Source organism: Heterodontus francisci, chromosome 14 (genome assembly GCF_036365525.1).
Source record: "Heterodontus francisci isolate sHetFra1 chromosome 14, sHetFra1.hap1, whole genome shotgun sequence".
Lineage (NCBI taxonomy): Eukaryota > Metazoa > Chordata > Chondrichthyes > Heterodontiformes > Heterodontidae > Heterodontus > Heterodontus francisci.
In genome coordinates this window covers 66,813,255-66,840,200 of record NC_090384.1, presented here as the reverse complement: position 1 = coordinate 66,840,200, position 26,946 = coordinate 66,813,255, and the positions used below count along the sequence as shown (strand labels likewise).

At 43.3% G+C, this 26,946-nt stretch overlaps 1 protein-coding gene across 2 annotated transcripts in view; it reads left to right on the top strand.

Moving 5' to 3' along the window:
- The window catches only part of LOC137377094 (ecotropic viral integration site 5 protein homolog), a 279,264-nt gene that overhangs the window by 171,962 nt on the left and 80,356 nt on the right, over positions 1–26,946 (top strand). For both annotated transcript variants that reach the window (XM_068046389.1, XM_068046391.1), the window contains 2 exons: positions 12,648–12,696; positions 14,598–14,718. In XM_068046389.1, coding sequence (XP_067902490.1) covers positions 12,648–12,696; positions 14,598–14,718 — 170 coding nt within the window. The remainder of the gene's footprint in view (positions 1–12,647; positions 12,697–14,597; positions 14,719–26,946) is intronic.

Here is a 26,946-nt window from a genome sequence, read left to right as displayed (position 1 = left end):
TCATCACCAGAACTTTCAAACAAGCACCAAGATGGAGCTTGGCTGGTGGTGAGAAGGGCCCTCCCCGTCAGATCCTTCATGCACGCCCGAAGTCTCGCCCCCTCCGCGCAATGCCCCCGCGGTGGCTATGGTGGGGAAGAGACGGTCGCCCACCTCCTCCTGGAATGTGTCTTTGCAAAGCAGGTGTGGAAAGAGATGCAGTGGTTTTTGTCAAGTTTCATCCCAAGCAGCTCTGTAACACAGGAGTCTGTACTCTATGGGCTGTTCCCAGGGACGCACACCGAGACAAACATCAACTGCTGCTGGAGGACTATCAATTCGGTGAAAGACGCCCTTTGGTCTGTCCGAAACTTGCTGGTCTTCCAGCGCAAAGAGTTGTCCACGGCCGAATGTTGCAGACTGGCACATTCCAAGGTCCAGGACTACGTGCTGAGGGACGCACTAAAGCTTGGGGCAGCCGCAGCAAAGGCTCAATGGGGAAAGACCACAGTGTAAGGTCCCCCCACCAAGCTGAACTGAGGGGCTGGATCCATGGGAAACCCCTCGAACTGTATCGGAGAAATTTTGTGTGCTGTAAATGTAAAAATGTATATGGCATGACAATGAAATGGAAGGGTTGTGAGGCAACTCATGATTGTATAAAAGGAAACCGATCACCTTTGCACAGTTTGTATTTTTTGACTTGATGCTGTTTTAAACTGTTTGGGAATGTAATTTTTACAGATTTTTATGAATAAAGTATATTTTGGAAATAAAAAAAAAAGAGAGACCTCAGGGTGCATGATCACAAGTCTTTGAAGGTGACAGGGCAAGTTGATAAGACGATTAAGAAAGCATGTGGGATACTTGGCTTTCTAAATAGGGGCATTGAATGCAACAACAACAACTTCTTACATTTATATAGTGCTTTTAGCAGACTAAAATGTCCCAAGGCACTTCACAGGAGTGTCACATATGGGATTATTAGGGCAGATAATCAAAAACTTAGTTAAAGAGATAGGTTTGGAGTGAAGTAGGACACTGAAAGTACAAACAGTCCTGTTCTGTCTGTGATAATGTCTTGGGAAGGAGATGGAATCGGTGGTAAGGGTTACAGAGTTTGTGATGTGGCCTAAGACCGTGGCTTTGATCTGCCCTGTAGCATTCTGTTACTCGGGTGGTTTATACTGATGGGGATGGAGTGCCTTTGATGGCATTTTCATATAGTCTGGAGACCGTCCTGAGTCTTGATACTGTCATCAGGTCTCCATTTACAACTCAGCATGTTCTCATATTTGATGCTTTTGCAGTTCTCGTGATAAGAGAGTGATCTTTGTACCATGGCTTCTTATGTTTACATTTTAAAATCTAATACTATATCCCAGCAGTTGAATTGTGCATACATGAAAATCTAAGTGTACAAATCAGCTGGCAGGATAATGGAGACAGTTTTAGTGGCGTTAATCTAGGGAGCCAATGCACAGAGTTCACTCTCTGATGACCAAAACGGCAGAACTAACAAATATTAAAGCATGAAACTTAATTTCCTTCGTTATGAGAATTTCAATCAGCCTTAATTTGGAATGGAAGCAGCAAGAAAATTAAATCGGGAGGAGGGTATGGGGAGATCAAAAATCTTTGACCACCACACTCTGGGCTGAATTATGTTCAGCTGCCGATGTTGGGCTCCATTGCGATGGTGGGGGGTGGGTGGCGGGGGTGCTGGAAGATCAGAGTGGCAGCAGCCTGCCACAGAGCCCGCCGCCGGGATTGCCAGGCCGATCTTCTGGCAAGGCCCCGTGGTGGCCCCTCTGCTGCTCGGCAATGGGACCCGACTTTAAATATGGAAATGCACTTTATGAATACATTTAAATACAATTCCCCGCCATATTACCGTCGGATCCGGATCTTCACCATGACGGACAGCACTCATGTGCCTTCACTTTCCTGTCCGGGGAAAGCTGGCACCACTGAGGTGGGAAAGGGGGGAGCTCAGGATTTTCAGTGTAGTGGTGGTGTGGGGGAAGAAGGGGTCAACTCTGCATTTTTAGTATAGTTGGTGTGGCGGGGGGGAAGGGTTAGACATTTATTTACAGTGTAGTGTTGGGGGTGGAGACGGGTCAGACATTTTCATTGTAGTTGAGGGAGCTGGCAACTCTGCATTCTCTGAGCAGGGCTGGCAGCACTTCAAAAATGGCACCAGCACCTGTGCAGAGATGGCTAATGCCGTTCACAGCGTCACTGAGGCCGCCCCCACTATGTGATTGGGGTGGGGGTGGGCAGCCATCCTGCATATTTTAATGAGCCACCGCGTTCAAGATCGTGGCGGCGTGCGGCCTTTGCGTGCTGGCTGCCATTTTGTTTCACCTGCCGTCACTCCCAGCAGCGAGAAAACAAAATTCAGCCCTCCGGTCTGCTTTTATAACTATAGAGAAACTGTGAGTTCAAATGTAGTTTCATATGACCTGTTAGAGATTTAATCAGGTTTATAAACCAATTGTGAATCTATATTGGGTTATGTTTGAAAAAAGTAACAATTCATGATTTTTATACTAACTCTCTTGCGTTTAAGGGTTTGTCTCCTGATTTATGAGACGATGGAGTTGGTATTACTGTAGAATATCTGGGCCACAATGCAAGAGCAGCAACTTACACTGCTGCTCATGCTGCCCAAATCTGCCTCGCTCCATTTTTAAAACTCATCAACCACAATGGATATGTATGCTGCATTTAGAGTAGCAAAATATCCCAAGCCACTTCACAGAGTGTTATCAAACGTAATTTGACACTGAGCCACATATGACATATTAGGACAGTGACCAAAAGCCTGGTCACAGAGGTAGGTTTTAAGGAGTGTATTACAGGAGGAGAGAGATGTTTAGGGAGGGAATTTGTGGACTCGGGCATCTGAAGGCACAGCTGCCAGTGGAGGAGCGATTAAAATCAGGGATATGCAAGAGGCCAGAATTGGAAGATTGCGGATAACTCGGGGTGGAGTGTGGGTGGGGGGGGGGGGGTGGTGGTGGCGGGTAGGTCATGGGTCTGGAGCAGGTTATGGAGGTAGGCAGGGGGCAAGACTATGAAGAGATTTGAAAACAAGGATTGATGTTTTAAAATCGGGGTGTTGCCAGATTGGGAGCCAATGTAGGTCAGCGAGTACAGAGGTGAATGGGACTTGGTGCGAGTTAGGACATTGGCTGCAGTGTTTTGGATGAACTCATGTTTAAGGAAGATGGACACAGTGCAATATTACAAGTCACTGATTAATTTGTTTGTGTAATTTAACTTAAAAATTGAAGTGACAATAAAATCCAGTATATAGACCTCTTTGTTATCATAAACTACAATTTTTAGGATGAAATCTATCATTTTTACTGACTGACTAGAGTGGAATTGCAACTATAACTTGTACGCAGCTGCGACCATAACTGTCAACTATATGGCTGAATTCAAATGCGCTTAAACCCTGAGCTCATAAATCATTTGGTATGTAATTCTATAATACCATTGGAATCCCTTGATTGAGTTACAACTTTTGAACTCACACCACAGCATCCGTTATTCAGTGTTGGTTAAAGATTGACGCAGTCTAACACGGATGTATTACTGCAAACTAAATACAAAATTGGTGAACATTGTGAGTAATTATTTGCACATCATGTGGGAAAGGAATGACTCATAGGGTGAATTAGATCAAACAAAATTATTCTAAATAATTTTTGTGTAAGTTATATATGAAGATGAGAGTTGAGATTAATAACACAATAGAGTACCTTTCAATCTTACTCTTGGTAACGGTAAAACTTAATGAAGATACTTTGGTGATTTGGGAATCTTTTGTACTATAGAAAAAAAGTGATGAAGAGTCAGTGCCAACATTATCATGCAGTGCCATGCCGCTCCCTCTGCACAGTAGCTCCTAAAAAGAATTCCGTGTTTCCAGATGAAGATGACTTTTCTTTTTTTAATAATTTTCTAGTACTGTCCGTATGTAAAAGTTAAAGTACACCACGATACATACTGAAGCAATAAAGCTGTTGAGAGTATATTAAAGACAAAACATCAGAAAAATGTAGGCGCAGTTGTTTTTATTTTACAGATAGTAGGACTTTTCTGAGTTTGGCATCTTTATCTACACATGGTGAGCTCCTGGCCTTGAGTGCGCTTGCCTGCAGGAACTTTCTATCAGCAGGAAGTGAGAAATGATGCATAGCTGCAGCCCTTAAATGTTTTGCCATCCTGGGGCATTTTCCACACAGAAAAACCAGTCAAGCTGCTCAGCAGGAAGTGGTTGTGTGAGTCAACACAGTCTCAAACATCTACAGATGAAGTAAAGGGTAATAACCTCAGGAAATCTGCCAAGGTAATGCTAGCCATCATTTCACTACAACAAATAAATGGGCAAAGTATGCAGGTCTAAACAGTTTCCTCTCATCTTGTTATGATGACCAAGGCTGGATGATAAGCCCTCAGAAACCAGCTCTTTACAGTCTTCACATGCACATACTACAGTTGGCAACATTTTATTACAGTCATTTCAAATTGGAACTATTTTCACATGTTGGAAAGGAGATTCCATAAAGCAGGCTTCACATGCAACTAACTCTCATGATGCATATTTGCTTACTCACACATAATGACGATGCAGGCTGGCCACTTGATTGTCACTCATTTATATGCTCTTGAAGCTTGCAAAAGTTCAATACCTTCTGGACAAAGTGGTGCCTAACTGGCGGGAGCAGACCAGAATTGGAGAAATTCTCAACCCTCATTTCTGCCATGCACAGCTGTTTAATTATAGAGCTGCAATCCAGCATATGCTCCATGGCAACTCCAAGCACAACCACAGTGGAGTTTCCTTAATAGAAGTCTCAAGTCCAGTCAGCATACCTCTTCCAAATGTTCAGAAGATTGATATAAAGACATTGGGGATAATATTAACATAACCTTCCTGGTGGAAACTGACTGAATTGTATAGGCTGCCTGTTTTACATCATGAAGTCAATGCAAAGTAAAATCTGATGAGGTGTTCTAATCGTGAAAAGGTTCCCTTGCCCAGTTTCTGTATGGTGGCAAGCAGATGAAAGGAGCCAGTATGCAGGGTCTGGTCCCACACACATCATCTGAGGAAGTGCCCAGCAGTGGCATGTGGAATGCATGGATACAGCAGATATGTACAAGACTGCTATCTCTCTTGGTGACACCACATGCAGCCCCACACCCCCTTTCCTTTCAAGTAACGAAAGTTGTGGCAGGAATGGGTAGCCACCACATCATCGCTGTAGCACAAGGAACTATGACTCTGCGCAAGGAGGCAGGAGGTCACCTCAATCGCAAGAAGGTGACTCTGACGTCCAGCCAGTCACTGAAAGGAACATAAGGTATGTACTACAGCACATGTTGGCATCAAAGCAAGAAACATAAGACTCGTGCACAAATTGATTGTTAGGGATTACATTTGGTTACACTTGATCATAACTGTGTCAAGACTTTTATTGGGATAGTGTAGAACAAAGTAGTATTGGACAAAATAAATAAGATTAATGGTCGTTAAGTTAGTGTTGAGGCTAATTTTGATATTAGGCCCTTTGCAGGACTGTTCATACAATGGGCAAATAGGATACTTGGGTGTAAATCTCATCAATGCTGTCTGCAAACATAGCTCTGTAGGAACATCTGGCTCCTCACTTAATTTGCTCGACTCTTGGATATGGATTGACATCCTTCTCCATCCGCTCCATGTTTCTCTGCCTCTTTGGATGGCTAAGTTATGTAACATACAGTAGTGTGTGATGATTTTGGAGATCCTGATAGGCCTATATTGTAAGATGCCTCCTAATGCTGTGGTGCATTCAGTAATGGTTGTTGTATCAAGGCTCTGATACTGTTTAAAGCTATCTTATCCTTACAGTCTCCTATCTCTAATGAATCACCCTGGCACTTAAATGAAGATATTATTGTTGCCTGGGAAGCAGGTATTCACTTGATAACTCTACTTTTTATGGTCACAGACAAACTGCACGTTGTTGGAGTAAATGCAGTTGTGGTTCATGACCCTTGTAATTGTGCACAAGTGCCCATAGGACCACACGGGTACCATCTGTGACAACTTGTGCTAAGGGGAAATCCACCATCTTGAAAATCTATACAACTCTTTCATTATACCACAGGCTGCACATTGAGAAAGTAATGAGCAATTCATCAGCTATCTGATACATCAGTAAAATGCAATTTCACTGTGGTTGTGCGTGTCACCTATGATAGCTTAGAATGAGACAGTTGCATTAAAGTTCAGGGATGTGGTGAATTTGACAGTCACCGGCAATACCTTCCTATACTGAAAACTGGATGGAGATATGATTCAAGGAGGTAGCATCTTTGTTGAAAAGGGATGTCTGCCTCTTGTGCATTCTGACATTGCCTATTATGCTGTTTATCTTTCAATTAATAGAGAAAGACAGAAATGTCCTTTGGAATTCACATTTTCAAAATTTAAATTTTTGCAACGAAGATCTGGCAGCCAGGAACACATAGGCAAAACCTCAAAAATTAACTTGATAAATATTGGCACTGAGAGTAACATTTAGCACAAACCCAAAGATGAATTCTGCTTTCAGTTATTTATTCTCAAAGAAGAGCAGGCTCTGCGTTATGTTATAATTTTCTGTCAGTTCAACATTCCTGTCTCCATTTCCCTTTTTCTACAAACGTAGCCCACGTTATTTCCTGGTAGAATCCTGGGAAATTATACATGCATCTTATTAAAATAGATTTCAATATTAAAATGAAACGACCCAATTACAATGAGACTTTTGTAGGCTGACCTCTGAATGGATAGGAATCCTGGGAAATTCATCTCTGTCCAATTTTCCAACCTCCCGGCACCTGCTTCACTCCAACACTCTGAAAGATGGCAGACATATCCAGTTGTTTTGAATGGTATCCTATGTGACTGTGACAAAGGTAAACTTTACCTTCTCGTCTTTCTATAACTGTCTGCAGCCTTTGACATGGTTGACCACACCATCCTCCTCCAATGCCTCTGCACTGTCATCCAGCTGGGCGGACTCCTCTCACCTGGTTCCATTCTTATCTATTTAATCGTATCCAGAGCATCACTTGCAATAGCTTCTCTTCCTGCCATTGTATTGTTACCTCTGGTGACCACCAAGGGCCTATCCTTTACCCCCTCCTATTTTTGAAGTACATGCTGTCTCTCGGTGACATAATTCAAAATCACAGCATTAAGTTTTCACATGTACGCTGATGGCACCCAGCTCTACCTTACCAACACCTCTCTCAACACCTCCACTGTTGCTACATTATCAGACTGCTTATCTGATATCCTGTACTGGATGAGCAGAAGTTTCTTCCAATTAAATATTGAGAAGACTGGTGCAATTGTTTTCGGTCCCCACTCCAAACTCCGTTTCCTAGCTACTGATTCCATCCCTCTCCCTGGCAACAGTCTGAGATTAAACCAGTCTGTCTGCAACCTGGGCATCATATTTGATTCCAAGATGAGCTTCCGACCACATATTCATGCCATCATTAAGACTGCCTACTTCCACCTCCGTAGCATTGCCTGACTTCACCAATGTCAGCTCATCTGCTGCTGAAACACTTATTCGTGCATTTGTTACTTTTAGACTTCACTATTCCAACACACTCCGTCTGGTTTCCCACATTCTGGCCTCTAAACAAAATGCTGCTGCCCATGTCTTAATTCGCACCAAATCACAACATCTATCACCCCTTTGCTCACTGACCTACATTGGTTTCTGGTCAAGGAACACCTTGATTTTAAAATTCTCATCCTTGTTTTCAAATTCCTCATGGCCTCATCATTCCTTATCTCTGTCACCTCCTTCAGCCCTCAACCCTCCAAGATATCTGTGCTTATCTAATTCTGGCCACTTGAGCATCCCTGATTTTAATTGCTCCACCATTGGTGGCCGCACTTTCAGTTGCCTAGGCGCTATGCTTTGGAATTCCCTCCCTACACCTCTCCGCCTCTCCACCTCACTTTCCTCCTTTAAAACACTCCTTAAAACCTACCTCTTTGACCAAGATTTTGGTCATCTGACCTAATATCTCCTTATATGGCTCAGTGTCATATTTTGTTTTATAGTACTCCTGTGAAGAGCTTTGGGATGTTTTATTATGCTGAAGGTGCTATATAAAACTTATATTTGTTTTTAACTTGTTTTGCTTCCTCCCTCCTGTCTTAGATGTTCTAATCTCTCTTTGCTTTTCTTTCTGATTTTCCTTCCTTTGGCTTTTCTTTTCCTTAAGCAAGGGCTTTTTCATTTTGCACCTCTTATCTCTGTCATTGCATATTTGTTTCTCAATAACGTACTCTTTACCTTTCTTCTCTGTCTCAATTTGTCTCTCATATTTGTCTCTGTCTCATACTGTATTGCACCTCTGTCTTGCATTCCCTCTCTTGTTTCTGTCTCTTGCACTGTCACGCACACAATTTTTTTTCTATCTGTCATTATCTTTATTCCTCTGTCTCTGTGTGTGTCTCTCTCTCTGACCTCCATTGCTATACCTCTGCTCTTGGTCACTGTCTTGCTCTCTTGGCATACCTCACACCAGTAACATGTCATCACTGGCTTGACTCCAAGCGTGAGGACCTGTCATGGCTCTCAAGTTTCTCAGAGTATCTCAGCAGCCATTTTGAAAGCAGACCAGACAAATAGCAGTGCAACGCACCATACATTCCTGTGATGTTCATTTGGCTGCCTGATTATAGATTCACCTCTGAAATTCCTGGAGATCTGGATATACCAAATAGTTTTCATTTCCAGCAATGGCCGAAATTGAATTTTTACTTCTATATTTAGTACTATTGACAAAAATCAGAGCACGGAATCCTAATGTTCAGTCTGTCATAGTTCTCAGTGTCACTGTGGTCAAGGGTTTCAAATTTTCTGTCAAGGCAGCACATACTCTGCATTTACAAAAATGTTCAGATTGCTACTTCCTTTCTTTTGAAATCTTATAGGTATCTAAATTAAGCCTTGCTAAAGCTTTCAATAGCAATCCCTAAGTTGGTAAAAGCAATCTGAATAAGTCTTTGATGCAGACCATTCAACAAACACTATAAATGTTTTAGCTCGCTCTTTAAATTTGTACGAACCTATAATGGTCAACATATTACTTACTATAACTCACTCTGTACAGGCATGTAAGGCAGTTAATTTGTTGACACAAATGTTTGATAGGTATATATGCTAGACTTGTACCTACGCCAAGATTGCATGTGTTAGGAAACAATCTGAATTAACATCCCAAGAGCTGCTATTACAGATATACTTTAAAATTCTACCATCGCTGACTGAGATCACACTTTGTTTTCAGAGGGGAATTTCAGCAGACTAGGTTGTCTTTTGCTCCTACTGGTGTTGTGACTTGGAGATTTGAAACATCTGCAGATTTAAACACATATGTGTATTCTACATTGAGCTGTGACAGCACAAGAATGTGACGATTTCTCAAGGTTGTTGGGTTATGCCAATTGGTGCTGAATGAGTTTTAGTTGTATTTTATAAGCAGGAGAACACTGTGGCCAGACTTTTACGACCCGCACCCCCAGGAGGCGGGGTGGGGGGGGGGTGCGGAGTGGGAAATAGGGTGTGCCTTTCCCGTCGCCTTCCCACCCCTGCTGCAATTTTACGAGTGGCGGGGGAGGTGACAAATGACCTGCCTGCCCCATGCCAATTAAGGTCCTTAAGTGGCCAATTAATTGCCACTTAAGGGCCTCCTCCAGCCACCGCTGGGATATTACCAGCAGCGGACAGGCACCGCCAGCTGCAGAGGCTATGGCAGCCTCTTTGCAGGCTGAGGGTGGGGTGCCTTCCTGATCAGGCACCCTGTGCTCCACGGAGGGACCCCCATGGCACAAGCTGACCCTGCTGGAGAACCTCCCCCACAGCCTCGCTGGGGCCCAGTCAGTTGTCCCTGGCGAGGCCCCACACACTCACCTTAATTCCAGGGCTTCCTCCATTGCTGCTCCTCTCACTGGGTGCAATCCCAGGAGTGGCCCTGTTCTCGGTGGCATTGCTGGGACTGAAGAGCTGTTGGCCGGCAGCTCTTGGAGGCGGGACTTTCTGCCTCAGAGGGGCGGAGGTCCAGCCCGAGGCCAATTAAATGCCTGGGCCACATAAAATCACGGCGTGGCTTCCAGGCCCGGTGGAGGTGGGCTTGCCCCTGACGCTTTGGCCGGTGGGCAGGGCCTCCACCCCAATGTAAAGTTCCGGCCGATGAATCAAAACTGAGTAATGACGGAACATTATTCCACACTGACCCTTGTTTCTCAGATCCTCAGCCCATGTTACAGGAGTCCTATGCATGTCATAAGTACAAATACAAGTTCATTGCAATATAGATTCAGATCACGGATCTGATATTTAATGTGCTCAAACAACATGCCTCAGCCAGAACTTCAGAAGAACACTCACACTGTACAAGTATTTACATTTTTCTATTTCCCAAACCAACCATGCTTTCTGAGTAATATTACCTACTTATGCCAAACTAGAGGTAGGATACTGCTGTGCCCACTGCCCATCCAGAACTGGAATAATTTCACACTTATAGGCCGGAATTTTACTGAGCTCCCAACGTCGGGCCCCATGGTGGCGGGTACTGGAAGATCGTTCTGGCAGCGGCCTGCCACGGACCCCGATGCCAGGAGTGCCAGGCCTGATCTTCCCGGCAGCAGTGAGGCTCCGTGGCAGCCCCCCCCCCCCCCCGTCACTGGGCTACGGGACCCTGATTAACGTAGTTAAATTGATTGAAATGAATACACTTCAATAAAATCAACAGTGATCTTACCTTAGGGCTGCCATCTTCCGAGCAGCGGTCGGCATTCACATGCCTTCACTTTCCCGTCCAGGGAAAGCAGGCACCACCATGGCAGGGAAGGGGGGAACTTATGATTTTTAGTGCAATGGTGGGGAGGGGGGAGGAAACGGGCTCTAACGCAAATTACTAGTGTCGGGGACGGTGGGAAGGGGAGACCTCTGCACTTTGATCGGTTTCGGGGGCAGTGGGGGAAGGTCAAATGTTGAAGGTAAGTGTTTTGGGTGGGAGGAGAGAGCAAATGTTGAAGTTAATTGTTATTGGGGGAGGGGAAATATATTTATCAATGGTACATTGCAGGGGGGGCGGGGTGCGGTGGGGTAGCTCTTTAAAATTTTAAATGACCCAGCAGGGCTGGCTGCCCCTTAAAAATGGTGCTAGTGCCTGCACAAAAGCAGCTGATGACATTGCTGGCGTCAGAGAGCCCACCCCTCCACGTGACTGTTGAGGGGGGTGGGGGGGCAGCCCGACCGGCTCATCATCCTGGACTGCCGCAAGGAAGATCGCGGCAGCGTGTGGCCTGCATGTGCGGGCCGCCATTTATTGCAGGGGTGGGAGAAGAAAATCCAGCCCATAGGGCTAGATTTAGTGTTCCCGTTGCGGCTTCTGGTGGTGCACCCGGAAGTGGGCGCCATTGCTGCTCATCGTGCGTGCGGTGGCCATTTATAATAATGGAGATGTGGGCCCATGCGGCCAGCATCAAATTACTCAGGAGCAGGTGCTGGTGCCATATTTAAAGCCCTGCCAAACCTGCTTTCATTGCTGCCTTAGAGACATTTGTTGTTTGCTGGCCCTCCCTCTGTCGGAGGTGCTGCATCATGCCACGGGGGTCCACAAGGATAGGGTGCATGAGACACATGCCAGGTGATCAGTAGGCATCCAGAGTGTTGTCCTTGCAGAGATGAAGTTGTCTTGGCAGCTTTGCCTTTGCGACTCCTCTCGGCTTCCTCGCTCATGGCTTTTAGTGCCCATCCTTGCTGAAGTCAACCTTTTCCACCCAATAGAATAACCACCCATGCAGATCACCCAGCAGCATGGCCACCTGGTAATGCCATCCAGCAACACACCCACGCAGTAGTGGCACCTGGCAACAAGCATACCCTTGCAGAGTGTACAGCACTACAAGCTGACCATGTCCTCCAATCCCCCCTCTTCCCCTATCCAGTGCTGGTCATGGCTGCCTTCCCACCGCGGCACTGAGCCTTTACCTCGATGCTGCCACCTTTCAATAGCGGGGAATCCGAAGGCACATGAAGGCTGCCCATCGTCCACTTAATTCCAAGCCTCCCATTGAATCGCTTTTGATTGCATGCAAATGTATTCTAACTATCCAGCAATTTAAATTACACTCCCGTCATGTTGGGGCGGAGCTTTCCAGCCGCTGACTAAATCTGAAACCAACACTATGTCGTCAGATTTCCAGGCGGACGTGTCCGACGCTATTCTGCGACCCCCCCACGCCTCGATTGCTGCTCCAAACAGCCTCACTAAATCCAGCCCATAGAACCCTCAGTCGACATTCAGTCCATCGTTCTAGATTGGACTTGAACCCGTTTCCAAAAGGTGTAAAGCTAGTGGCTCAACCCACTGCACTACTTTGTTATCCAACCTTATTTTTGTTTGTTTTTAAATGCACTTATAATTGGAACTGGCTTTTAACTAGATGCTGCTTATATACAAGTACTTGTCCAGCAGTCTCCTAATGCAAAATAGGCAAATTCCAAGAACAGGAAATATTCTTTAACTGTGCTACTCTAAATTGCATTATCTCTAAATATAGTCTAATTTTCTTTAAACAGACAGCAAGCTTTGTTTCATGTACTCGCCGCCTATTCTGTATACAATACGGTAAGAAAATTGAGTTGTGTTTACATTCGGAGTGCGGTAAATATAAATAGTCCAATAAACAAGGGTCAACCTGCAGTATTAAGCCATTCATGTTACAAATTTGCAGATTGGAATTTTGAAGATGTCGGATTTATCGTGCACCCAATTATATGATAAATGTCAGTATTTTTAGCAGCTGCTACTTCACGTATTAAATTAGCAAAGTTTTGATGGGGTAGCTGCATATCTAGGTTTTGCTTTTCTAAGTTATGGGCAGTTCTGCTGACAGCTTCAGGCTGTACTGCACCATTTGAAAATCTACAGTAACAGAGTGGACGAAATTTCACTTTTAACCCAAAATAGAGAGAAAATTTTTACTTAATTAATGAATTTCTCATTCTCAGAATCGGACATTTTCAAATTACATGTTCTTAAAATTTCATTAGCAGATTGTTAATTATGGAGGAAAACAACAACTTGCATTTATATAGCGCCTTTATTGTAGAAACATTTCCCAAAGGCCTAATCAGAAAAAAACTGGACAGCAGAGAAGCCGAAGAATGAGATAGAGGGGCAAACCAAAAATTTGATCAGAGCTGGGTTTTAAGGAGTTTCTTAAGGGAGAAGTGAAAGGTGAAGAGATTTTGGGAAGGAATTCCAGAGTGTGGGAGAAAGGAATTGGGGGAATAGGCCATTCAGAAGAACATAAAGTTTGGGGAGTGGGTTGAAGAGCTGGAGGAAGTTACAGAGATGAGGACAGATTAAGCCATGGAGGGGTTTAAACATGAGGATGATAATTTTAAATTGGAGGATCAGCAGCCAGGAATGGGATGAAAGGCAAGTGGGATATGGTGCGAGTTAGGGTACAGACAGCAGTGTTTTGGCTGAGATAAAGTTCACAGAGGCTGGAGGTTGAGAGAGCGGCAAAGAGGACATTGGAGTAGTCATTGAGATGATGGCAAAGACATGGATCAGGGATTCAGTGGCAGATGGGCTGAGGCAGGGGCAGAAGTGGACGTGGTGAAAGCAGATGGTCTTTATGAGGGAGAGTATATGGGCTTGGAAGTTCAGCTCATGGTCAAATAGTACACTAAGTTTCTGAGTAGTCTGGTTCAGCTTGAGACAGTGACCAAGGAGAAGGATGGAATCAGTAGGTACAGAACGTGTTCTGGGCTGAAGATGATGCCTTTAGTCCTGCCAAGGAAAATTCAGCTCATCCAAGATTGGATATCGGACAAGCAGTCTGACAAAACAGTGATCAGCAAAGGTGTCAAGATAAGTGATGGAGAGATAGACCTGAGTGTTGTCAGCTTACATGTGGAAGCTACCCCCATTACTCTGGATTACGTTGCTAAAGGGCAGCATGGAAATGAGGTAAAAGAGCGAACCGAGGTATCAAAACATCCCGAGGTGGTGCTTCACAAAAGCGTTAGCAATAAAAATTTGACACTAAGTCACAGAAGGAGATGGTAGGACTGGTGCCCAAAAGCTTGGTCAAAGAGGTAGGTTTAATAAACATCTTAAAGGAGGAGAGAGAGGTAAATAGCGGAGAGGTTTAGGTAGGGATTCCAGATCTTGGGGCCAAGACTGCGGCTAGTAGTGGAGTGATTAAAATCGAGATACAAACCTGATTGGAGAGACAGACACTTTTCCATGTCTTTTACATGAAAAGAGAGCAACAACTATAATGACCTATATAAAAACTGAATGCTGTTATTCCTTTTTTCCAGGAATATGCAATATACTGTATTTATTAAATGGCTAGTATCTCTTCTATCATTTGTTTTTGATAAGATTTAAGGTTTACATTCCTTTTTAATAGGCTATCTCATCCAGTTTATATTTCATTGTTTGCTTCTTATGGAAATGTCAAATATAGTAAGAATATATGAATAAGAAATTAAACATGCTTCTCTTCACAGGAGGTGAGCTACTGTCAAGGAATGAGCCAGCTCGCAGCCATTCTACTGATGTATTTGAATGAAGAGGATGCATTCTGGGCACTCTCTCAATTAATAACTGATCAGAAGCATGCGATGCATGGTAAGCACCTCAGCAGTCTAACAGGATGATGAATTTATCAGCACTTTAACTCCCTGACCAAGTAGTATATTTTGGAAACTCATGTAGTTCATATTTGTCTGCAAATTAATTATTACAAATTTTAAAAGTCTTCAGCATGGAATGTTAGTAGTTTTGTTTTGTTTTCTGAATCAGAGTTAGAATCTTTCAAATAGATGGCTTCAAGCCCAGTATTGACTTCAGCACATAATCTAGGCTGGAATTTCAGTGTAGTACTGAGGGAGTGCTGCATTGTTGGACAGCCTTCAGTCAAATGGGATGTAAAACTGAGGCCCTGCCTGTCTGCTTACATGGATGTAAAAGATCCTATAGCACCATTCAAAGAAGATCAGAGATTTCTTCTGGTGTCCTGGCCAACATTCCTCCATCACCAACACTACGAAAAACAGATTATCTGGTCATGTATGAATTGGCCTTTATAGCCACTCCAGGCGCTGCTTCACAAACCACTGACCACCTCCAGGCGCGTATCCATTGTCTCTCGAGATAAGGAGGCCCAAAAGAATTCCTTTTCAGGGATAGGCACCGACATGCTGCATCACAGATATTTGACAAAATTATTGACTCAGCCACGGACATGGGGGCAATTAAACTGTATATAAAGTGTATAGCCAATCTAATGCCATCAAAACACATTTCTCCCTATAAATAAAGCAGCACAGCTGTATTAGCTAGCTAGCAAGCAAAATAGTATGCAAAGCCAATGCAAATTACTTTTGTTGACAGAATAAAGCTAGCTATATCATGTCACGGGATGGTAGAAGGATCTTATTGGATGACCTCTGTAGATTCACACTGTGTCAGGAGTGCAAATTCATCCAATAAACCCTGAAACTCAAAGACAGGATTATTATTGTGGTCATTGAGGTGAGGCAGTAGAAAAATCAGCAATAGGAAGATGGACCATTTCTCACACTGCTGTTGTCACAAGACAATTTAACTCATGATGGGCAATGTTTGCGCAACTTCTCCAACTGCTTGTGATATGTATCTGAAGACAGGGCAGCCATCAAAAGGGCAGGGACCTCCAAATCATGAGAATTCTATAGGGTGAAGCAGATAGTATTTCGGAAAAGTCATGTAAAACAGAAAAGCAGAGTGGGAACGAAAGGGACAGAGAGATAAACAGTAGGGAACCAAGGCTAGTTTATTCATCTTGACAGGCTGTGAAACCAAGTCCTGGATTCTAAAAAGCAGAAACAACAGAATCTCTCATGGACAAAATGTCATTTGCTCATTCTGATTCTGAAAACTAGTGACAAAATTAGATAAAAACGATTACAAATAAAGAGTGCCCTTCAATTCCTCCAGTAAAGCGATTCTCTTAAATTCACTTATGTCTATATCTCAGTCTATCACTGTCGATTCCAATTTAGCTCTGACAAGATAATTAGTGACAAAAATCTTTTCTGCAAAAAGTTGATCTGTTGTTACTGCATGTATTATTCAGATACAAAATGTTTAGTCACTATCTGTAAGATTGTACTCCAGACTGACCAATTTATGTCCAAGCCAAATCTATTACCTGTTAGCAAAGGTGCACTTTTCCCATAATGTAATTATATGATACAGCCAACTTTCAAATGCCATTGGCTATTCAAGTTATCTGCCCTCAAACTGGATAGTAAATGATGCACATTGCAGTTACTGATTTTTGACATACCTAGATGCTAGGTAGCTGCTACATAGCTGATAGGTTGTTTTAAAACACAAAGTTAAATGCTTGAAGCATGGCTGTCCAACCTTTTTGCGTGGTGGCCACATTACAATTTTTGTCTTGCATAGGGGCCGGTGAGACAATTTCAGAAAGATAAAGGCATTAAAAATGTATCTTACTATTAATCAAAACAACAACAAATGTGCATTTTTGTGAAGAAGCTTTAAATGAGAAAACTAATTTATTGACTTACTTTCTTTTCATTATGTTGGACACTAATTTAGTGCGATACCTGGCATTTTTTTGCTTGCACAAGTAGTCAATGTATGCCCGCACACTTCTTGTAGCGATGCAGAGTATTCCAGATAGATGTCCATCTGTTAGGAATGATCTTGATCCCTCTCTCTCCCTCCTCGTCTCTCTCTGTGTCTCTCTTTCTCCCCGCCCCTCTCTGTGTGCCCGCTCTCTGTGGATCCCTCCAACCTGTCATCTCCAACTCTCTCAACCTCCCCTCTCTCCCTCTCTGCCTCTCTCTCTCTCCATGTCCCCTCTCTCTCTCTCCATGTCCCCTCTCTCTCTCTCTCTCTCTCTCTCTCTCTCGCTCTCTCTCTCTGTCCCTCTCTCTTTTTCTCTCTCTCCCTTTTAAAAGCTTTTTTAAAAAATCTGAATCCGCCGCAAAAGCAAATTGTCCAAATTGGAAGCGCTGTTTCTGCTCAAGCACCTGTCAGCTGTGAAAGTGACAGCTGTGATTTTTTTTTTAAAAGTCGGACTGGTTTGGAAGAAGAAATGAACGGGAAATTTCTCATCCCTGAAATTACCAGTCATGGACACCAAAATCTTTTACCACGGACACTGGTGTCCATGTACAGACGCATTGCCAACCCCTATTCATTTTCTCTTTGTGGTAAGTTGCTGTGTGCAAATTGGCAGTTGTGTTTGTACATGCTGGGAACTGCATTTTTCAGAGTAAAACTGGTGGGAACTCCAGACGATTTGATGCATAAATGTAAGTTCATTCTTTCCTTACTTTAAATGTAAGTTCATTCTTTCCTTACTTTAAAGTAAAATTGGAAATGATTACAACTTGCAGTTCATTGCAGAAATACTTAAATCTAGAATGCCCATACTGCGGCCCATGGAGCCACATGCACATATGGATGGAAAATCACATGCTGCATTTCCATGACTTCCTAAGACGTGTTCCCTATAAAAGCTGTTTCCCACTGGGAGCACCAGATTGTGCCATTATTCCCTCTTTTATATTTTAAAAAAAACATCAACTATCCTACCTCAACTGAAGCCCATTACTTCAGATCTCCTTCCCATCACTAGCAGAGAGACGTTATCTCCATCCCAGAGAGCTCTGTTCATTTTAATTGGACCAATTTCTTATACCAGCATGGGAACCAATCCAGGAAAATATTTTATGAGTAAAGCTTGAATTTCTAAACTACATGTGTATCTGGTTTTATCCTTTTCAATATACTTTTTATATTTGGCTATGAGGCCTTTAAAGGTGAAAATAAATGTGGACAATAAAAGGTAGAGAGTGAGGAAAATGTGGAACTCGCTACCACATGAAGTGATTGAAGTGAATAGATATATTTAAGGGGAGGCATGATAAGCATATGGCAGAGGAGGGAATAGAGGGGTATGCTGATAATGTTAGATGTGGAAGGACAGGAGGAAGCTTGAGCAGAGCATAATACTGGCATGGACTAGTTGGGCTGAATGGCCTGTTTCTATGCTTTATATCCTGTGTAATCCTGTGTGTTTTTATCTATATGTATACATAAAATTGAAAATTCATGTGTCCACTTCCTGTCTACACATTTTACTGTTATGATTTTTGGTAACATTTTTCCTGGTCAAGATTTACAAATTAAACTGTCCATTTAAACGTTTATATTAGGAATTTCCAATGCAGTCCCTGCCACTTACACCATCCACACTTAACACGGATAGCCATCTATATCAAGTAAATAGCACTAACATTTGCTGTTACCCCAGAAGTCAATTACAAAGGCACTGCTTATAATATATTAAGCGTACTTACTATTTTGGGCATTTCAGTAATTATTTACCCAGTACTTACCGATTTTAAAAGCTCTGCTGATTTCAGGCAAAGTCAGATCTTCCAGCAGTTTCAGTCAGCTGTTTGGACCTCAGTAGGGTGTGATTAATTCATCCAATCAGGTTTCCACTCCGCTGTAGCGCTGAAATGGTCCTTATCAAGATTATAAATGACATCCTGTATGACTGTGGTAAACAATCCCTCCTCATCTTTCTCAACCTTCCTGCAGCCTTTGACAAGATTGACCATACCATCCTCCTCCAACGTCTCTCCTCCATTGTCCAACTGGATGGGGCTGCCCTTACCTGGTTCCATTTATATCTATCCATTTGTAGACAGTGAATCACCTGCAATGGTTTCTCTTCCCACTCCCATACCATTTCTTCTGGAGTCCCCCAAGGATCTATCCTTAACCCCCTTCTATTTCTCACATACATGCTATTTGATTCCATAATTAGAACTGTAATAATTCTCCAATGATGTAACAGAGGAGCAGCAGTTAACATGACAAACATACAGACAAAATATTCAAATAGCAGGAGCAAATGTAATTTTCAATCAAGCGATTATTTTGTTGAACAGAAATTTCCTCAACAAAATATTGGGAGGACCAAAGTCATTGTGTTGGATCTTTAAAGCCCTCTGGGTGCGGGGGTGGGTGCAAGTGCAATTTAAAGATCGCATTCTTGGACGGCAGCACTGGGTCCCGCATACCTCAAATTAAGTGCCTGTTGAGCTCATTGAGGAGCTCATTAACGGGCTTGCCAGCAGCAGCTTTCAATTTTTAAAGGAAAGGAACATGGAGAATGCTATGTCTGGAACATGGCAAGGTGTACAAGTTGAGAACAATGCAAAGGGCCATGAGGACTGTGGGAAGGGCTGATTAAAATAATACAGAGGCACAAAATAAAGTTCAGCTGCTTCATTCAAAAGTGCCACACAGTAGCCATTGCTGGAGCTGGAAGACTTACTTTTCTCAGTGTTGAGCGGTAGGGATCTGGATAGGGATGTGAGCACCCTGGCATCACTGGGGCACCTGAGGTTTGCAGGAGAAGGCCTGGTGTATGCACAAAGCCCAGCTGAGGGAGGCCAGATGGGAATAGGCTACTCTGATATTAGACAGTGCAGCCAGGATGAGTGCAGCAGATGTAACCTCCTGGACAGCAGGAAGCCTGCAAGGGAAAGAAGGCACTACCCAAGACACTGGGTCTACCAGCTAAGAGTCAGCCATCTGCAAATGACAAAGCGCCAATGCAGCAGGCGGCTACGCCTATCCAGGCAGATGGTCTCGGACGTTTGTGCTGTGAACCACAATGACCTGAGGCTTTGCGGCCCCCACGGCAGTCCCTTACCTGCAGTCATCAAGGTCACTGTGACCCTGAATTTCTATGCAACAGGCTTGTTCCAGGAATCTGCTGCGGACCTAGCTGGCATCTCACAGTCAGCAGCTCATCATGACATCAGGCAGGTCACGGATGCCATATTCTGGAGAGCGGGGAACTGCATCCATTTTGACACAGAAGAGCCTGCACAGGCTCAGAGGGCTTTGGGCTTTGCTGCCATCGATGGATTCCCTCAGGACCAGGGAGGTCATCGATTGTAGCCATCAAGGCACTGATAGACCAGCCAGTCAGATTCCTCAACAGAAAGCATTCATTGAATGTCCAGCTGATCTGTGACCACAGGAAGTGAATCTTGCAGGTCGGCACCTGATTCCCGGGCAGCTGTCGTGACTTCTTCATCTTCCATGAGTTCCAGGTGCCGCACCTCTTCAAGCCCACATCCAGACTCCATCGGTGGCTGCTGGGGGAGAAGAGTTATCCCTTAATGAGGTGGCTGCTGACACCTGTTCAAGATCCAGACATGGTTGGGGAGATGCACTACAATCAGAGCCATCTCCTAACACTGAACCGCATTGAACAGACGATTGGCCACTTGAAGTTACGCTTCTATTGCATTCACCGGTTGGGTGGTGCCCACCATTACAATGCAACCAGAGTCTTCCATAGTGTGGTTGTCTGCTGCGCCCCTGCACAGCATGACATTGGAAAGAGATGTATGATGAGGAGCTGGAAAGCCACTGCACCTTGGTGGAGGATTGGGAGGAGGAAGAAGAGGATGAAAGGATAGTTGCAGAGATAACCAGCACCCAGGCAACAGAGGATGCCCGGCCATGCCACCCAGACCTCAGGGTGAACTGTAGGCTGGCATGACAGTAAGGGCCACGCTGATTCAGCAGCACTTCACTTGATCTCCCCGAGCCCTTACAGTTGATGACCCTACAACTCACCTGCCAGCATACAGAGCTATTTTTCCACTATGACTCTTAACTGCGAGGTTGCATTGGCAGCCATGAACATGTAGATGGAGGGTTCCTCCATCCACCATTGCCCAACATCACAAGGCTTGGGCACATAACATTCTCAGGGCTCCACAATGCGACGTCCCCCTTTTGAGATGAGACAACAACACACCTGTCAAAGTGGTGAAATAAAGAAGTTATATTATGAGACAAACGACATAACAGACAGATGTAGACCAGGTGACCCAATAAGTGAATTACCGCCGTGGCACTTCCCTCCGCCTAACACCTCTATGGGGTGCTCCCCTGTGGCAGAGGATGAGGTGGAGGCAGCCTGCTCCCTGCTCTGTCACGGCTGAGATGCCCATGGCTTCCGTCCTCGTCTTGGAGGTGCCCCTGGGGGCTCCTCTGCAGGCTTAACCTCCAACTCATCCCTGGCCATACTTTTGGAACTCTGTCCTAAACAAATTTTAAATGCTGGATGCTGGCCCCAGTTCCTATGTAGCTTCTATTCACAGACAGTGCCAAAGGGAGATAACTAAGGGAAAGCATGGTGGGGATGAGGGGAGAGGACATGGAATCGTAAAATGAGGGGACAGGAACAGAAAGAAGGTGAAATTCTTGGGAGGATTGGCACAGAGACAATGGGATTGAGAACTGAAGAGGGAAAACAGTAACTGGAAGGGAAATATTGAGGGGAGTGGAGCAGCTAAGCTGAGGGTAGAGAAGTGAGGTTGTAAGACCATAAGAGTGGAACAGCAGAATAGCAATGATAACAGCAATAGCAATCAGAACAGAAGAGCAAAGAATGCAAATGGGCATGGAAACATTAGAGGTTAATGGGGAACAAATGAATCTGTAGTGAGGAGAGGATAGGCAACACTGAGGGAATGTAGAGGTGGGAAAAGGTGAGGGCCAGCAACATGCCTCAGGAAAAGTTATCAAAAAGGAAAACCAGAACAGGAGAAGTGGAAGGGGACAGGAAGAGTGGAACAAGACTAGGGGTAGGACAGGACAACAGCATGGCAAAGGCAAAAAGAAATGGAAGACATATGAAGGAAGCAAGGAATTTGAAGCAAAAGGACTGCTGAATTTAAGATATAATAGAGAATAACAGACAGCAGTGCCGAACGGGTATAAAAGACAGGACATGGCATAGACAAAATACAATAGAAGAAAAGATGGAGACGAAATAACATCGCAGAAATGGAAGCAGAAACAAAGGCACGTGATGGAAATAAAAAAACAAATCTGGAAAATAAAAAAATCACAATAGTGCTGAGAATGACCATACAAACAGCAATAAGGAGACAGCACAGACAGGTAAAACAGATAATGTTCCTCTGACTTGACATGCTCATAATATAAAATGTTTCCATTATGTGTACACTTCTTATCACACTTACTTCCTACCCTAATGTTTGATTCATTGTGAGCAAAGTCTGCTAGTTTAAACAAAACAAACGGATTATTTTTTTAAAAATCTACTTATTAGGTCGCTACATTTCAGGGATTTAAACATTGGGGTGAATACACTGAGGTAATGTAGATCAATGGGGATACTTTGAACTGTTTTCCAACACTGGTGCCAACATGTTCTGTTTCTGTTCTTGGCTAAGTATATGCTGTTTTAGCAAATAGCTATTTAGGAAATAGGAAACAAGACCACCAATCACAATGATGCTGTTGTTCAGAAGTGGCTATTCTCCAATAAAATTTCCACTATTTGCATCACCACAGCACATACCCATTTAACCTACTGAAATAGTAGGTATCACAAAACCACAGAAGGGATCTATACATGGGAAATATTGAAAAGGTAGTTTTGTCTTAAAAAAACACAAACTACGTGGGACTTGTCTATGGTGTGCCACTACTCCTCATGCTACAAAATAATCTTCATTATGTATTCATGGAAAAAAATAAACAAGTTGTAAAGGGTTACAATCTTGGCTGAAATGAGATGGAGTACGCATTAGGAACTCAATATTAAATAACAACATGATATCATGTGGAGTTTTATTAAAAATATGACAGTAAAATTTGATGAAGGTAGAGATCATTGCCAAGATATTTCCAGCTAATAATACCAGGAACTTGGCAAACCTGATACATCTTGATATATGGTTTAGATCTCCAGCATCTGTTAGCCCCAAAGTGCTGAGAATGTATTTGAATAGAATGGAAAAAATCTCATCCAAGTACTAAACTGACTTTTTCTGTTGACCCCTCCAGTATATAATATCAATCTTATTAATGAACCCCTGGAGTGATTTCCAATCAGTGACAGAATTCCTGTTTCCAGCTTTGCAGAAGAATGGAGCAGGGATGCTCTTTATGACCTCTTCTCTTTATGCTGGTAGATAAAGTAGTCTAAATTTACCAAAGCGTTTCTTATGCCGTAATGTAGTGTCTGCTATAAACCTGTGTCACTTTTTCTCCCTCATTTGGTTAAGTGTGTACACGCCTATCTTTTTTCTGCTTTCTAATTGATTAGTTTCAACTAGTTTCATTTCACCAATCATAAAGGTACAAAATCTTTCAGCGTCCCCTCCCAATTTCAATTATATCACAATTTTTATAACAGCCATAACAATTATTCAGCCATGTTTCACAAAGAATTTACAAACCCAGCAGATGTGATAGGCCATGTTTGTGGTCAAGCCTCATTAATATAAGATTAGCAAACTGGTAATGCTAAACAAACACTTACAGTCAGCTTGCTGACTGGTGGGGAGTGACGGGGGTAGGGAGCCATACGGGTGGACAGGGGGGTGGCAGACAATCCTGCAGCTCCTCCCTTCAGCCAAGTTGGCAGAATTTTGTTGGCTTATGGGGGAGCGAGTAGCAGGTTGGGGTTGGGGGGCACATAACACTCATGGAGGGAACCATTGGTTAGATAACTGAATGCATAGTTTCACTGAGGAGAGCATGCATTGTGCCTAATAGTTCAAAATTACATCAGGGTTTTAAATGACTCCCATTAAAATATTCAAAGCTTGCTCAAACACCACATTTTGCATCTTTGTCACTCTGTGTGGATTTGTTTGATTTGGGAGTGTGTTCTTGTTTTCCGCCTGTTGAATTGTGCCCACTGGGGAACTACTTTGAGACTTCCTAAACTAATTTTACTATGGACCCTTATCAACTAAATGATACTTTGTTGCTGTGCTATCTTATTGTCTGATTATTTACATTTCTAATTGACAAGTAGAACAATGAAGAATACAAGTTTCTTGTGGTTGGGTGGCTGTAGCCACAGGAAGATTGCACATCTCAAGCTGGTCCTTACCCTTTTATTGACATTAATTAATCAGCAAAAACAAATTAGCTTCTTTTATTTCATTGCTCTTTGAGGAGCATTGCTGTGCACAAATTAGCTTCTATGTTTACCTACATTATAGCAGTAGCCTTGCTTAAAAATGTACTTAATTGGATGTAAGCTCTTTGGTACATGCTGAGGATGTGAATGGTGCTAGATAAATGCAAGTTTTTTTTTAAATCCAGTCATAGACTCATAGAATGGTTACAACACAGAAGGTGGCCATTTGGCCTGTGCCAGCTCTCCAAGAGCACTTTAGCTAGTCCCACTCCCCTGCCCTTTCCCCGTAGCTTTCAGATTTTTCCCCTTCAGGTGCTTAACCAAATCCCTTTTGAAAACCACAATTGAATCTGCCTCCACCACATTCTCAGGCAGTGCATTTCAGATCGTAACCTCTCGTTACGTAAAAAAGATTTTTTCTCATGTTGTCTTTGATTTATTTTTGCTAATCACTTTAAATCTGTGTCCTCTGGTTCTCGACCCTTTCACCAATGGAACATCTACTCTGTATTGACCCTCATGATTTTGAACACCTCTAACAAATCTCCTCTCAACTTTCTCTTCTCCAAGAGGAACAACCCCAGCTTCTCCAGTCTCTCCAGGTGACTCAAGCCCCTCATCCCTGGAATGATTCTCATAAATCTTTTCTGCCCCTCTCTAAAGCGTTCCCATCCATCCTAAAGTGCGGTGCCCAGAGTTGGACACTAAACTCCAGGTGAGGTTCATCATAATCATCATAACTCTGATGAGTTATCACACTCTACAGGTGTGGTCCTGAAATCTTTAAATAAATTCCTCTTTGCTCCAAATGCTGGGTGTGCAATCTTTAGCAATAAGAACTCAATCATCCATTTTAGCTTCTACCCAGGTACAATTGTGACATTCTTTGCAGAATGAATATCAGTTTGCCAAGTTCGGTTTTATTTTTAGAACTATTTAATCCAAACATTTAATTAATTTCATCAATGTCTGAAAATCCTTAATATTTTTAGGACAGCCTTACCATCTGAATAATTGTTGTAAATGAACTTGTGATTTTGAAATTTAGTCAAAATACATACAAGATACAAATATTTTTAAGGGTGAGCTAACGGTACATAATTAGTCATAGAGTCATAGAATTATACAGCACAGAAGCAGGCCCATCGGCCCAATGCGTCTGTGCCGGCCATCAAGCACCCGTCCAATCTAATCCCATTTTCCCGCACTTGGCCCGTAGCCTTGTATGCTATGGCGTTGCAAGTGCTCATCTAAATACTTCTTAAATGTTGTGAGGGTTCCTGCCTTTACGACCCCTTCAGGCAGTGTGTTCCAGATTCCAAGCACCCTCTGGGTGAAAACATTTTTCCTCAAATCCCCTCTAAACCTCCTGCTCCTTACCTTAAATCAATGCCCCCTGGTTATTGACCTCTCCGCTAAGGGTAAAAGTTTCTTCCTATCTATCCTATCATTGCCCCTCATAATTTTGTATACCTCAATCAGGTTCCCCCTCAGCCTTCTCTGCTGTAAGGAAAACAACCCCAGCCTATCCAGTCTCTCTTCATAGCTGAAATGCTCCAGACCAGGCAACATCCTGGTGAATCTCCTCTGCACCCTCTCCAGTGTAATCACATCCTTCCTGTAATGTCGTGAACAGAAATGTACACAGTACTCCAGCTGTGGCCTAACTAGCATTTTATACAGCTCTGTCATAACCTCCCTGCTCTTATATTCTGTGCCTCAGCTAATAAAGGCTAGTATCCCATGTGCCTTCCTAACCACCTTATCTACCTGTGCTGCTGCCTTCAGTGATCTATAGACAAGTACACCTAGGTCCCTCCGACCCTCTGTACTTCCTCGGGTCCTACCATCCATTGTATATCCCCTTGCCTTGTTAGTCCTCCCAAAGTGCATCACCTCATACTTCTCAGGAATTAATTTCATCTGTCACTACTCCGCCCATCTTAGCAGCCCAACTATATCGTCCTGTAATCTAATGCTTTCCTCCTCACTGTTTACAACACCACCAATTTTCATGTCATCTGCGAACTTACTGATCATACCTCTTATATTCATTAAATAAATCTTTAATGTACACTACAAACAGTAGGGGGCCCAGCACTGATCCCTGCGGGCCACCACTGGTCACAGGCCTCCATTCGCAAAAACAACCCTCGACCATTACCCTCTGCCTCCTTCCACTAAGCCAATTTTGGATCCAATTTGCCAAATTGTCCTGGATCCCATGGGCTCTTACCTTCTTAACCAATCTCCCATGCGGGATCTTATCAAAAGCCTTACTGAAGTCCATGTAGATTACATCAACTTCTTTACCCTCATCGACACATCTAGTCACCTCCTCAAAAAATTCAATCAAGTTTGTTAGATACCATCTCCCCCTGACAATGCCATGCTGACTATCCCTGATTAATCCCTGCCTCTCCAAGTGGAGATTAATCCTGTCTCTCAGAATTTTTTCCAATATTGTAAGACCATAAGGGCACCTTCAACGAGTGATTACAAAATCTGTGTAGAAACTAAAACTCAGAACAAGACTGGCATTATCCAGACATACTGGTCCATTATACCATACATTTCCTTTTGACATATGCAAAAAAACAGTTTCCCCTCCTCTTTCTTCTCTCCCCCACCCCCACCACTCCCTTATTTAAAAAAAGGGTTATGTTGATCATTTAAAGGTTCACAGATACCGATATACATGTCTCTTTCCATATGAGCTGTAGTCTCACTCAAATCAAAATAATTACTTTTGCAATATATTGCATACATGCTTGATCACTTTTACCTGTGTAAGTTGTACTTTCTATTTGGAAATATTTCAAATTTGTAGTGTT